Source organism: Salmo salar, chromosome ssa26 (assembly GCF_905237065.1).
Source record: "Salmo salar chromosome ssa26, Ssal_v3.1, whole genome shotgun sequence".
In the NCBI taxonomy this organism is placed as follows: domain Eukaryota; kingdom Metazoa; phylum Chordata; class Actinopteri; order Salmoniformes; family Salmonidae; genus Salmo; species Salmo salar.
In genome coordinates this window covers 49836180-49849703 of record NC_059467.1, presented here as the reverse complement: position 1 = coordinate 49849703, position 13524 = coordinate 49836180, and the positions used below count along the sequence as shown (strand labels likewise).

The following is a 13524-nucleotide window of genomic DNA, read 5'->3' as shown; positions in this document are numbered from 1 at the left end:
GAGCATCATCTGCTAAACAACAACATAAACTCACTATTTTTCTGTTGAGTCTCGTCATTATGTCTCTTCCCAGTGTGAAAAAGGACTGTTTCAAAAGAAACAAAAAATGTATACTTCAGGAACATGTTTATTAGAGAAAAATGTTCTGTTTCAATGAAAAAGACAGAGAAGAATTAAAAACTGGTATAAATGAATAGTATTGAACAGAACGCACCTCTTCCACATTCAGGCTGGATTTGGCGCTTGTTTCTAAGAACTTGATGCCATAATCAATCGCCAACTGTGACAAATAAAACAGAGAAACATTAGGAGAACAATTCATGTTAATAATTCATGTTACAGATGTACTAATTTTAAATCAACAGCAGACCCTCCCCCCCCCCCCATGCAACACATTCCAAGAGGCATAGCCAGAACGTAAAGTGTGTTACCTTCTGTTACAAAGGAATTGTACTACATCATGAAGGAAGAACTGGGCTGGCTATGACAAACATAGATCATACTGTATATTATGAGTATTGTCAAACATACAACAGGGAGTACATTTACACCAAAGATACTATGAAGAGCAGTGTGGGGGGTTTCACCAAAGATACTATGACGAGCAGTGTGGGGGGTTTCACCAAAGATACTATGAAGAGCAGTGTGGGGGTTTCATCAAAGATACTATGAAGAGCAGTGTGGGGGTTTCACCAAAGATACTATGAAGAGCAGTGTGGGGGGTTTCACCAAAGATACTATGACGAGCAGTGTGGGGGTTTCACCAAAGATACTATGAAGAGCAGTGTGGGGGGTTTCACCAAAGATACTATGAAGAGCAGTGTGGGGGTTTCACCAAAGATACTATGAAGAGCAGTGTGGGGGGTTTCACCAAAGATACTATGAAGAGCAGTGTGGGGGGTTTCACCAAAGATACTATGAAGAGCAGTGTGGGGGGTTTCACCAAAGATACTATGAAGAGCAGTGTGGGGGGTTTCACCAAAGATACTATGAAGAGCAGTGTGGGGGTTTCACCAAAGATACTATGAAGAGCAGTGTGGGGGGTTTCACCAAAGATACTATGAAGAGCAGTGTGGGGGGTTTCACCAAAGATACTATGAAGAGCAGTGTGGGGGGTTTCACCAAAGATACTATGAAGAGCAGTGTGGGGGGTTTCACCAAAGATACTATGAAGAGCAGTGTGGGGGTTTCACCAAAGATACTATGAAGAGCAGTGTGGGGGTTTCACCAAAGATACTATGAAGAGCAGTGTGGGGGGTTTCACCAAAGATACTATGAAGAGCAGTGTGGGAGTTTCACTTTTCTCGGGAACGTTATCACATTGTTTCCAACGCACCCTGCAACAAGACATCTCAGACTCGCCAGTGCTTATTTGAAACACACAGAGACCTTGAAAGCCTGAACTCTGACCTCCATACCTTTTCTCCTCGTTCTTTTGACACCTGTCTTTTGTCATTCATGTCACACTTGTTTCCTAGGATCATCCTCTCCACGTCAGAGGAGGCATGCTACAGACAGAGGAGAAGACTGATTATTGCTACAGACAGGAGGAGAAGACTGATTATTGCTACAGACAGGAGGAGAAGACTGATTATTGCTACAGACAGAGGAGAAGACTGATTATTGCTACAGACAGAGGAGAAGACTGATTATTGCTACAGACAGAGGAGAAGACTGATTATTGCTACAGACAGAGGAGAAGACTGATTATTGCTACAGACAGAGGAGAAGACTGATTATTGCTACAGACAGAGGAGAAGACTGATTATTGCTACAGACAGAGGAGAAGACTGATTATTGCTACAGACAGAGGAGAAGACTGATTATTGCTACAGACAGAGGAGAAGACTGATTATTGCTACAGACAGAGGAGAAGACTGATTATTGCTACAGACAGAGGAGAAGACTGATTATTGCTACAGACAGAGGAGAAGACTGATTATTGCTACAGACAGAGGAGAAGACTGATTATTGCTACAGACAGAGGAGAAGACTGATTATTGCTACAGACAGAGGAGAAGACTAATTATTGCTACAGACAGAGGAGAAGACTGATTATTGCTACAGACAGAGGAGAAGACTGATTATTGCTACAGACAGGAGGAGAAGACTGATTATTGCTACAGACAGGAGGAGAAGACTGATTATTGCTACAGACAGAGGAGGAGAAGACTGATTATTGCTACAGACAGAGGAGGAGAAGACTGATTATTGCTACAGACAGAGGAGGAGGAGAAGACTGATTATTGCTACAGACAGAGGAGGAGAAGACTGATTATTGCTACAGACAGGAGGAGGAGGAGACTGATTATTGCTACAGACAGGAGGAGGAGGAGAAGACTGATTATTGCTACAGACAGGAGGAGGAGAAGACTGATTATTGCTACAGACAGGAGGAGGAGAAGACTGATTATTGCTACAGACAGGAGGAGGAGAAGACTGATTATTGCTACAGACAGAGGAGGAGAAGACTGATTATTGCTACAGACAGGAAGAGGAGAAGACTGATTATTGCTACAGACAGAGGAGGAGAAGACTGATTATTGCTACAGACAGGAGGAGAAGACTGACTATTGCTACAGACAGGAGGAGGAGGAGACTGATTATTGCTACAGACAGGAGGAGGAGAAGACTGATTATTGCTACAGACAGGAGGAGGAGAAGACTGATTATTGCTACAGACAGAGGAGGAGGAGAAGACTGATTATTGCTACAGACAGGAGGAGGAGAAGACTGATTATTGCTACAGACAGAGGAGGAGGAGAAGACTGATTATTGCTACAGACAGAGGAGGAGGAGAAGACTGATTATTGCTACAGACAGGAGGAGGAGAAGACTGATTATTGCTACAGACAGAGGAGGAGGAGAAGACTGATTATTGCTACAGACAGGAGGAGAAGACTGATTATTGCTACAGACAGGAGGAGAAGACTGATTATTGCTACAGACAGAGGAGGAGAAGACTGATTATTGCTACAGACAGGAAGAGGAGACTGATTATTGCTACAGACAGGAAGAGGAGACTGATTATTGCTACAGACAGAGGAGGAGGAGAAGACTGATTATTGCTACAGACAGAGGAGGAGAAGACTGATTATTGCTACAGACAGAGGAGGAGGAGAAGACTGATTATTGCTACAGACAGAGGAGGAGAAGACTGATTATTGCTACAGACAGAATGAGAGAAGACTGATTATTGCTACAGACAGAGGAGGAGAAGACTGATTATTGCTACAGTCAGGAGGAGGAGAAGACTGATTATTGCTACAGACAGAGGAGAAGACTGATTATTGCTACAGACAGAATGAGAGAAGACTGATTATTGCTACAGACAGAGGAGAAGACTGATTATTGCTACAGACAGAATGAGAGAAGACTGATTATTGCTACAGACAGAGGAGGAGGAGAAGACTGATTATTGCTACAGACAGAGGAGGAGGAGAAGACTGATTATTTCTACAGACAGAGGAGGAGGAGAAGACTGATTATTGCTACAGACAGAATGAGAGAAGACTGATTATTGCTAGAGAGAATGAGAGAATAATGATTATTGCTACAGACAGAGAATGAGAAGACTGATTATTGATTACATAAGATAGCAATAACTCACTTTACATGCGATCAACAGACAGAGGGTTTAAAATGAGAAGACTGATTATTGATTACACATAATGAGGACAACTCCCTTTCCCCTTGTTGAGATTTCTGCTGGATACATCACTGTCTGTTTCTTACAGTTTCTTTGATCCTTGTAGACTGTAGATCATGTTCATCATAAGATGCAGCAACGTGCTTTCACCAGAACATGGCAGCAAAGTTCATAGAAATGGAACGGGTGTGAAACTGTGTGCGTATTAGTTCATGCCAGTGCGTGCCAGTGTGTGCCAGTACGTGCCAGAACGTGCCAGTACGTGCCAGTGTGTGCCAGTACGTGCCAGTGTGTGCCAGTACGTGCCAGTACATGCCAGTGTGTGCCAGTACGTGCCAGTGCGTGCCAGTGTGTGCCAGTACATGCCAGTGTGTGCCAGTGTGTGCCAGTGCGTGCCAGTGTGTGCCAGTGCGTGCCAGTGTAGGCCAGTGTGTGCCAGTACGTGCCAGTACATGCCAGTGAGTGCCAGTGCGTGCCAGTGTGTGCCAGTGCGTGCCTGTGCGTGTTAGTACGTGCTAGTGCATGCCAGTGCGTGTTAGTACGTGCCAGTACATGCCAGTGAGTGCCAGTGTGTGCCAGTACGTGCCAGTGTGTGCCAGTGTGTGCCAGTACGTGCCAGTACATGCCAGTGTGTGCCAGTACGTGCCAGTGTGTGCCAGTACATGCCAGTGTGTGCCAGTGCGTGCCAGTGAGTGCCAGTGCGTGCCAGTGTGGGCCAGTGTGGGCCAGTGTGTGCCAGTACATGCCAGTACATGCCAGTGCGTGCCAGTGCGTGCCAGTGCGTGTTAGTACGTGCCAGTGCGTGCCAGTGCGTGTTAGTACGTGCTAGTGCGTGCCAGTGCGTGTTAGTACGTGCCAGTACATGCCAGTGAGTGCCAGTGCGTGCCAGTGCGTGTTAGTACGTGCCAGTGCGTGCCAGTGAGTGTTAGTACGTGCCAGTGTGTGCCAGTGCGTGCCAGTGCGTGCCAGTGGATGCCAGTGCGTGCTAGTGTGTGTGAAAATGCTTGCTTAGTACTTTAGCTTAGCTCAATAATTTTGTAATGACCCTTTAAGTCAGTTGAAATGGTGCCACAAAGAGAGACATAACATATTATAAAGGCTTATTATAAGACATTATAAAGGCTCATAACGTGCTAATAAAAAGTTATGAAAAATATATTAAGATTACTGAACAATTGAATAATACAGTGGACTTCCAAACTGGGAACCCGGGGAGTGGTTGTTGTGGGGGGGTTAAATGCTTGCTCAAGGGTACAACGGCAGGCAACGGCGTCTAGGATTTGATACCAGCAACCCGCCGGCTGCCAGCTCACTTCACACCTGATCGTTTTTAGGCTACCTGCTGCGGTAGCTTCACACCTGATAGTTTTTAGGCTACCTGCTGCGGTAGCTTCACACCTGATTGTTTTTAGGCTACCTGCTGCGGTAGCTTCACACCTGATTGTTTTTAGGCTACCTGCTGCGGTAGCTTCACACCTGATCGTTTTTTAGGCTACCTGCTGCGGTAGCTTCACACCTGATCGTTTTTAGGCTACCTGCTGCGGTAGCTTCACACCTGATCGTTTTTAGGCTACCTGCTGCGGTAGCTTCACACCTGATTGTTTTTAGGCTACCTGCTGCGGTAGCTTCACACCTGATTGTTTTTAGGCTACCTGCTGCGGTAGCTTCACACCTGATTGTTTTTAGGCTACCTGCTGCGGTAGCTTCACACCTGATTGTTTTTAGGCTACCTGCTGCGGTAGCTTCACACCTGATTGTTTTTAGGCTACCTGCTGCGGTAGCTTCACACCTGATTGTTTTTAGGCTACCTGCTGCGGTAGCTTCACACCTGATTGTTTTTAGGCTACCTGCTGCGGTAGCTTCACACCTGATTGTTTTTAGGCTACCTGCTGCGGTAGCTTCACACCTGATTGTTTTTAGGCTACCTGCTGCGGTAGCTTCATACCTGATTGTTTTTAGGCTACCTGCTGCGGTAGCTTCACACCTGATTGTTTTTAGGCTACCTGCTGCGGTAGCTTCACACCTGATTGTTTTTAGGCTACCTGCTGCGGTAGCTTCACACCTGATTGTTTTTAGGCTACCTGCTGCGGTAGCTTCACACCTGATTGTTTTTAGGCTACCTGCTGCGGTAGCTTCACACCTGATTGTTTTTAGGCTACCTGCTGCGGTAGCTTCATACCTCTTCAATGTTCCTGATCCAGTTCTTGATGTTCTCGAAGGACTTCTCGTTAGTGATGTCATACACTAGCATGATACCCTGTTGGACAAAGGACAGGAAGTGACGTCAGAGGAAGTGACACGCCATGACATTAACAGGAAAAGACCCAACCTAGCGCCATTCCAGTCATGACCCAGTGAAATGTCTGTGTGTCTGTGCTGTAGTCAAGTAAGGGGCATGAGTCATTACAAGCATGAAGCCCTTATAAACCCAGAATACTCTGCCTCAATAAAATAATAATAGGTTGTTTTCCAAAAATGTATTTACATACAAAGTTGACATATATAGAACCTGGTTAGTAAGCAAAACATAACAACAGTACATTTCCTAAACGGATACACAGCAATGAATAAAGTGGAATAGACATCGTTCTGACTATTCTACCAGAACTATGAGGCAGTGGAACTGACCAAAGTATAAACTCCAAAATATAGATTTGCTACTGCTCGACTAAAGAAACATCCTGTCTACCAACAGCCTGTCTACCAACATCCTGTCTACCAACAGCCTGTCGACCAACATCCTGTCTACCAACAGCCTGTCGACCAACATCCTGTCGACCAACATCCTGTCTACCAACAGCCTGTCGACCAACATCCTGTCGACCAACATCCTGTCTACCAACAGCCTGTCGACCAACATCCTGTCGACCAACATCCTGTCTACCAACATCCTGTCTACCAACAGCCTGTCTACCAACAGCCTGTCTACCAACAGCCTGTCTACCAACAGCCTGTCGACCAACAGCCTGTCGACCAACATCCTGTCTACCAACAGCCTGTCTACCAACAGCCTGTCGACCAACAGCCTGTCGACCAACAGCCTGTCGACCAACATCCTGTCGACCAACATCCTGTCTACCAACAGCCTGTCGACCAACATCCTGTCTACCAACATCCTGTCTACCAACAGCCTGTCGACCAACATCCTGTCTACCAACATCCTGTCTACCAACAGCCTGTCGACCAACATCCTGTCGACCAACATCCTGTCTACCAACATCCTGTCTACCAACAGCCTGTCGACCAACATCCTGTCTACCAACATCCTGTCTACCAACAGCCTGTCGACCAACATCCTGTCGACCAACAGCCTGTCTACCAACATCCTGTCTACCAACATCCTGTCTACCAACAGCCTGTCGACCAACATCCTGTCTACCAACATCCTGTCTACCAACAGCCTGTCGACCAACAGCCTGTCGACCAACATCCTGTCTACCAACAGCCTGTCTACCAACAGCCTGTCTACCAACATCCTGTCTACCAACAGACTGTCTACCAACATCCTGTCTACCAACAGCCTGTCTACCAACAGCCTGTCTACCAACATCCTGTCTACCAACAGCCTGTCTACCAACATCCTGTCTACCAATAGCCTGTCTACCAACAGCCTGTCTATCATCATCCTGTCGACCAAACAATTGACCTGTCGACTAAATGGGGGTCAGCCCTAAAGGAGACAGAGTAGAGTTAGTAGAGGTCCATGGTAACACACACACACACACACACACACACACACACACACACACACACACACACACACACACACACACACACACATAGTAACAACACCATCAGCCCCAGTGATTGAATGGTCTAACAGCACTAGGGAAACTCCACTTGGGTCCTTCCTGTGTAATACAGTCTCCTATCAAACTGGCCATTCCATCGTTTTCACCACTCACAGCCGAGCATACAAATGTGTAAGATGGACCTCCGAGTTAACAAGCAGTAAACAGATACATCTAGCTTAATAACTAGAGAGGCTGTTTGGTATGACTGGACCGGAGAAATACGGAGACAGGTAGAGAGACTGTTTGGTATGACTGGACCGGAGAAATATGGAGACGAGTAGAGAGACTGTTTGGTATGACTGGACCGGAGAAATACAGAGACGGGTAGAGAGACTGTTTGGTATGACAGGAGCGGAGAAATACGGAGACAGGTAGAGAGACTGTTTGGTATGACTGGACCGGAGAAATACGGAGACGGGTAGAGAGACTGTTTGGTATGACTGGACCGGAGAAATACGGAGACGAGTAGAGAGACTGTTTGGTATGACTGGACCGGAGAAATACAGAGACGGGTAGAGAGGCTGTTTGGTATGACTGGAGCGGAGAAATACGGAGACGGGTAGAGACTGTTTGGTATGACTGGACCGGAGAAATACGGAGACGGGTAGAGAGACTGTTTGGTATGACTGGACCGGAGATAATACGGAGACGAGTAGAGAGACTGTTTGGTATGACTGGACCGGAGAAATACGGAGACAGGTAGAGACTGTTTGGTATGACTGGACCGGAGAAATACGGAGACGGGTAGAGAGACTGTTTGGTATGACTGGACCGGAGAAATACGGAGACGGGTAGAGAGGCTGTTTGGTATGACTGGACCGGAGAAATACGGAGACAGGTAGAGAGGCTGTTTGGTATGACTGGACCGGAGAAATACGGAGACGGGTAGAGAGACTGTTTGGTATGACTGGACCGGAGAAATACGGAGACAGGTAGAGAGGCTGTTTGGTATGACTGGACCGGAGAAATACGGAGACGGGTAGAGAGGCTGTTTGGTATGACTGGACCGGAGAAATACGGAGACAGGTAGAGAGGCTGTTTGGTATGACTGGACCGGAGAAATACGGAGACGGGTAGAGAGACTGTTTGGTATGACTGGAGCGGAGAAATACGGAGACGGGTAGAGAGACTGTTTGGTATGACTGGACCGGAGAAATACGGAGACGAGTAGAGACTGTTTGGTATGACTGGACCGGAGAAATACGGAGACGAGTAGAGACTGTTTGGTATGACTGGACTGGAGAAATACGGAGACGGGTAGAGAGGCTGTTTGGTATGACTGGACCGGAGAAATACGGAGACGGGTAGAGAGACTGTTTGGTATGACTGGACCGGAGAAATACGGAGACGGGTAGAGACTGTTTGGTATGACTGGACCGGAGAAATACGGAGACGAGTAGAGAGACTGTTTGGTATGACTGGACCGGAGAAATACGGAGACGGGTAGAGAGACTGTTTGGTATGACTGGACCGGAGAAATACGGAGACGAGTAGAGAGGCTGTTTGGTATGACTGGACCGGAGAAATACGGAGACGAGTAGAGAGACTGTTTGGTATGACTGGACCGGAGAAATACGGAGACAGGTAGAGAGACTGTTTGGTATGACTGGACCGGAGAAATACGGAGACGAGTAGAGAGGCTGTTTGGTATGACTGGACCGGAGAAATACGGAGACGGGTAGAGAGGCTGTTTGGTATGACTGGACCGGAGAAATACGGAGACGAGTAGAGAGACTGTTTGGTATGACTGGACCGGAGAAATACGGAGACGGGTAGAGAGGCTGTTTGGTATGACTGGACCGGAGAAATACGGAGACGGGTAGAGAGACTGTTTGGTATGACTGGACCGGAGAAATACGGAGACGGGTAGAGAGGCTGTTTGGTATGACTGGACCGGAGAAATACGGAGACGGGTAGAGAGGCTGTTTGGTATGACTGGACCGGAGAAATACGGAGACGAGTAGAGAGGCTGTTTGGTATGACTGGACCGGAGAAATACGGAGACGAGTAGAGAGGCTAGGCTACAATTCATTATAAACGATGACTCCCATTCTGAACACACACCATAACCTCCAAGCGATTTGTTTTATCTGTGTCGTTTCAGTCTGTGACCTTTTGGAGACATGACAGTGGACGCTTCTTACCATAGCTCCTCTGTAGTAGGCTGTTGTGATGGTCCTGAACCTCTCCTGACCGGCTGTGTCCCTGGGAGAGACAGCACAACGTCAGTACAACGCAACAACCATGTTGATAGTGCAGTAGCTACAGCATTACTACATTACCCTGGGAGAGACAGTACAATGTAACAACCATGTTGATAGTGCAGTAGCTACAGCATTACTACATTACCCTGGGAGAGACAGTACAACGTAACAACCATGTTGATAGTGCAGTAGCTACAGCATTACTACATTACCCTGGGAGAGACAGTACAACGTCAGTACAACGTAACAACCATGTTGATAGTGCAGTAGCTACAGCATTACTACATTACCCTGGGAGAGACAGTACAACGTCAGTACAACGTAACAACCATGTTGATAGTGCAGTAGCTACAGCATTACTACATTACCCTGGGAGAGACAGTACAACGTCAGTACAACGTAACAACCATGTTGATAGTGCAGTAGCTACAACATTACTACATTACCCTGGGAGAGACAGTACAACGTAACAACCATGTTGATAGTGCAGTAGCTACAGCATTACTACATTACCCTGGGAGAGACAGCACAACGTAACAACCATGTTGATAGTGCAGTAGCTACAACATTACTACATTACCCTGGGAGAGACAGTACAACGTAACAACCATGTTGATAGTGCAGTAGCTACAGCATTACTACATTACCCTGGGAGAGACAGTACAATGTAACAACCATGTTGATAGTGCAGTAGCTACAGCATTACTACATTACCCTGGGAGAGACAGTACAACGTAACAACCATGTTGATAGTGCAGTAGCTACAGCATTACTACATTACCCTGGGAGAGACAGTACAATGTAACAACCATGTTGATAGTGCAGTAGCTACAGCATTACTACATTACCCTGGGAGAGACAGTACAACATCAGTACAACGTAACAACCATGTTGATAGTGCAGTAGCTGCAGCATTACTACATTACCCTGGGAGAGACAGTACAACATCAGTACAACGTAACAACCATGTTGATAGTGCAGTAGCTACAGCATTACTACATTACCCTGGGAGAGACAGCACAACGTAACAACCATGTTGATAGTGCAGTAGCTGCAGCCAGTGCTACCAAACATCAGTGTAAGAGGGCCTGGGGGTTCTCCCTGTAAACGGTGTCAGACAGTGATATGACCACTGGTGCATAGTGTGAGTGACTACCCTGGATAGGGGATGAATAAGCAGGCCAAATGTGTGCATCCAAACACGGCTGAACACTCTTACACACGCATGCACACTCTCCAAGCTATCACTGACTACAAGGCAGTTAAAACTACACTTCAGATCCACTCAGGGCTGATAGAGGCTCTCCAAGCTATCACTGACTACAAGGCAGTTAACACTACACTTCAGATCCACTCAGGGCTGATAGAGGCTCTCCAAGCTATCCCTGACTACAAGGCAGTTAACACTACACTTCAGATCCACTCAGGGCTGATAGAGGCTCTCCAAGCTATCACTGACTACAAGGCAGTTAACACTACACTTCAGATCCACTCAGGGCTGATAGAGGCTCTCCAAGCTATCACTGACTACAAGGCAGTTAACACTACACTTCAAGTGGCCTACTAGTACTCACCATTAACCTGACGACTCACACTAAATTATTCCGCTGCTCTGTCGTCCCCTACGTACTTTAGTCTGAGGCTGCCATTATTGAAGATGTTTGTTGTGACGAGGGGCACGAGGGGCACTCTACAAAACAAAGTCGTCAGTGATTGGATCATCTCTAACCAATCAGAGTATCAAAGCCAATTACACACTTTTAAACCGTGGCTTTACCCACGTGCGTTTTGGCTCAACCCATCGGTTTCTGGACCAATCAGACGTCCCTGAATGTGTTCCCATTCAGTGAAGGGTCAAGGAGGTACTCAGAGCCAGACTCATTGTGGAGAAGAAACTAACGTCTGTGGACGTGGCGTCTAGCTGGAGCAAGGAGTCTGGGTAGCCAGGCAAACTCACCATATCTGGAGCTAGCAATCTGGATAGCCAGGCAAACTCACCATATCTGGAGCTAGGAGTCTGGGTAGCCAGGCAAACTCACCATATCTGGAGCTAGCAATCTGGATAGCCAGGCAAACTCACCATATCTGGAGCTAGGAGTCTGGGTAGCCAGGCAAACTCACCATATCTGGAGCTAGGAGTCTGGGTAGCGAGGCAAACTCACCATATCTGGAGCTAGGAGTCTGGGTAGCCAGGCAAACTCACCATATCTGGAGCTAGGAGTCTGGGTAGCCAGGCAAACTCACCATATCTGGAGCTAGGAGTCTGGGTAGCCAGGCAAACTCACCATATCTGGAGCTAGGAGTCTGGGTAGCCAGGCAAACTCACCATACCTGGAGCTAGGAGTCTGGGTAGCCAGGCAAACTCACCATATCTGGAGCTAGGAGTCTGGGTAGCCAGGCAAACTCACCATACCTGGAGCTAGGAGTCTGGGTAGCCAGGCAAACTCACCATACCTGGAGCTAGGAGTCTGGGTAGCCAGGCAAACTCACCATATCTGGAGCTAGGAGTCTGGGTAGCCAGGCAAACTCACCATATCTGGAGCTAGGAGTCTGGGTAGCCAGGCAAACTCACCATATCTGGAGCTAGGAGTCTGGGTAGCCAGGCAAACTCACCATATCTGGAGCTAGGAGTCTGGGTAGCCAGGCAAACTCACCATACCTGGAGCTAGGAGTCTGGGTAGCCAGGCAAACTCACCATATCTGGAGCTAGGAGTCTGGGTAGCCAGGCAAACTCACCATATCTGGAGCTAGGAGTCTGGGTAGCCAGGCAAACTCACCATATCTGGAGCTAGGAGTCTGGGTAGCCAGGCAAACTCACCATATCTGGAGCTAGGAGTCTGGGTAGCCAGGCAAACTCACCATATCTGGAGCTAGGAGTCTGGGTAGCCAGGCAAACTCACCATATCTGGAGCTAGGAGTCTGGGTAGCCAGGCAAACTCACCATATCTGGAGCTTGATCTTCTTCCCGTCCAACTCTATCGTCCTGATTTTGAAGTCAATACCTGAAATCAGAGAAAAAGTTAGGAAAAACATTTCTAAAGTGTTAAACTACATTTGAGGCAGTGGGTAGGGACTAGCTGGGAGCTAGCTGGGAGCTAGCTGGGGGCTAGGTGGGGGCTAGCTGGGAGCTAACTGGGGGCTAGCTGGGGGCTAGCTGGGAGCTAACTGGGGGCTAGCTGGGAGATAACTGGGGGCCAGCTGGGGGCTGGCTGAAGGCCGGCTGGGGACTAGCTGGGGGCTGGCTGGGGGCTAGCTAGGGGCTGGCTGGGGGCTAACTGGGGGCTAGCTGGGAGATAACTGGGGGCTAGCTGGGAGATAACTGGGGGCTGGCTGGGGGCTAACTGTGGGAAAGCTGAAGGTAAGCATTCCTATTAACACTAACTACAGGGGGATGTATCCAAGGACTTAAAGCCACAAAGCAAACCTCACAATAGAGCCAAGCAATCCAGTCATGGTGTAGAAGTCAATCTGATCATAGTAAAGGTCTGAGTCATGGTGTAGAAGTCACTCTGATCATAGTAAAGGTCTGAGTCATGGTGTAGAAGTCACTCTGATCATAGTAAAGGTCCGAGTCATGGTGTAGAAGTCACTCTGATCATAGTAAAGGTCTGAGTCATGGTGTAGAAGTCACTCTGATCATAGTAAAGGTCTGAGTCATGGTGTAGAAGTCACTCTGATCATAGTAAAGGTCTGAGTCATGGTGTAGAAGTCACTCTGATCATAGTAAAGGTCCGAGTCATGGTGTAGAAGTCACTCTGATCATAGTAAAGGTCTGAGTCATGGTGTAGAAGTCACTCTGATCATAGTAAAGGTCTGAGTCATGGTGTAGAAGTCACTCTGATCATAGTAAAGGTCTGAGTCATGGTGTAGAAGTCAC

General features: G+C 47.4%; 1 protein-coding gene across 1 annotated transcript in view; it reads right to left on the bottom strand.

Annotated features, from left to right (window-relative positions):
• Positions 1–13524, bottom strand: part of LOC106594242 (ras-related protein Rab-8B) — a 36345-nt gene that overhangs the window by 3972 nt on the left and 18849 nt on the right. Inside the window, exons 2-7 of the mRNA XM_045708904.1 lie at positions 12589–12649; positions 9588–9648; positions 5829–5906; positions 1419–1508; positions 215–280; positions 35–85 (exon numbers count right to left, since the gene is read on the bottom strand). Of these exons, the coding sequence (XP_045564860.1) occupies positions 35–85; positions 215–280; positions 1419–1508; positions 5829–5906; positions 9588–9648; positions 12589–12649 (407 nt within the window). The remainder of the gene's footprint in view (positions 1–34; positions 86–214; positions 281–1418; positions 1509–5828; positions 5907–9587; positions 9649–12588; positions 12650–13524) is intronic.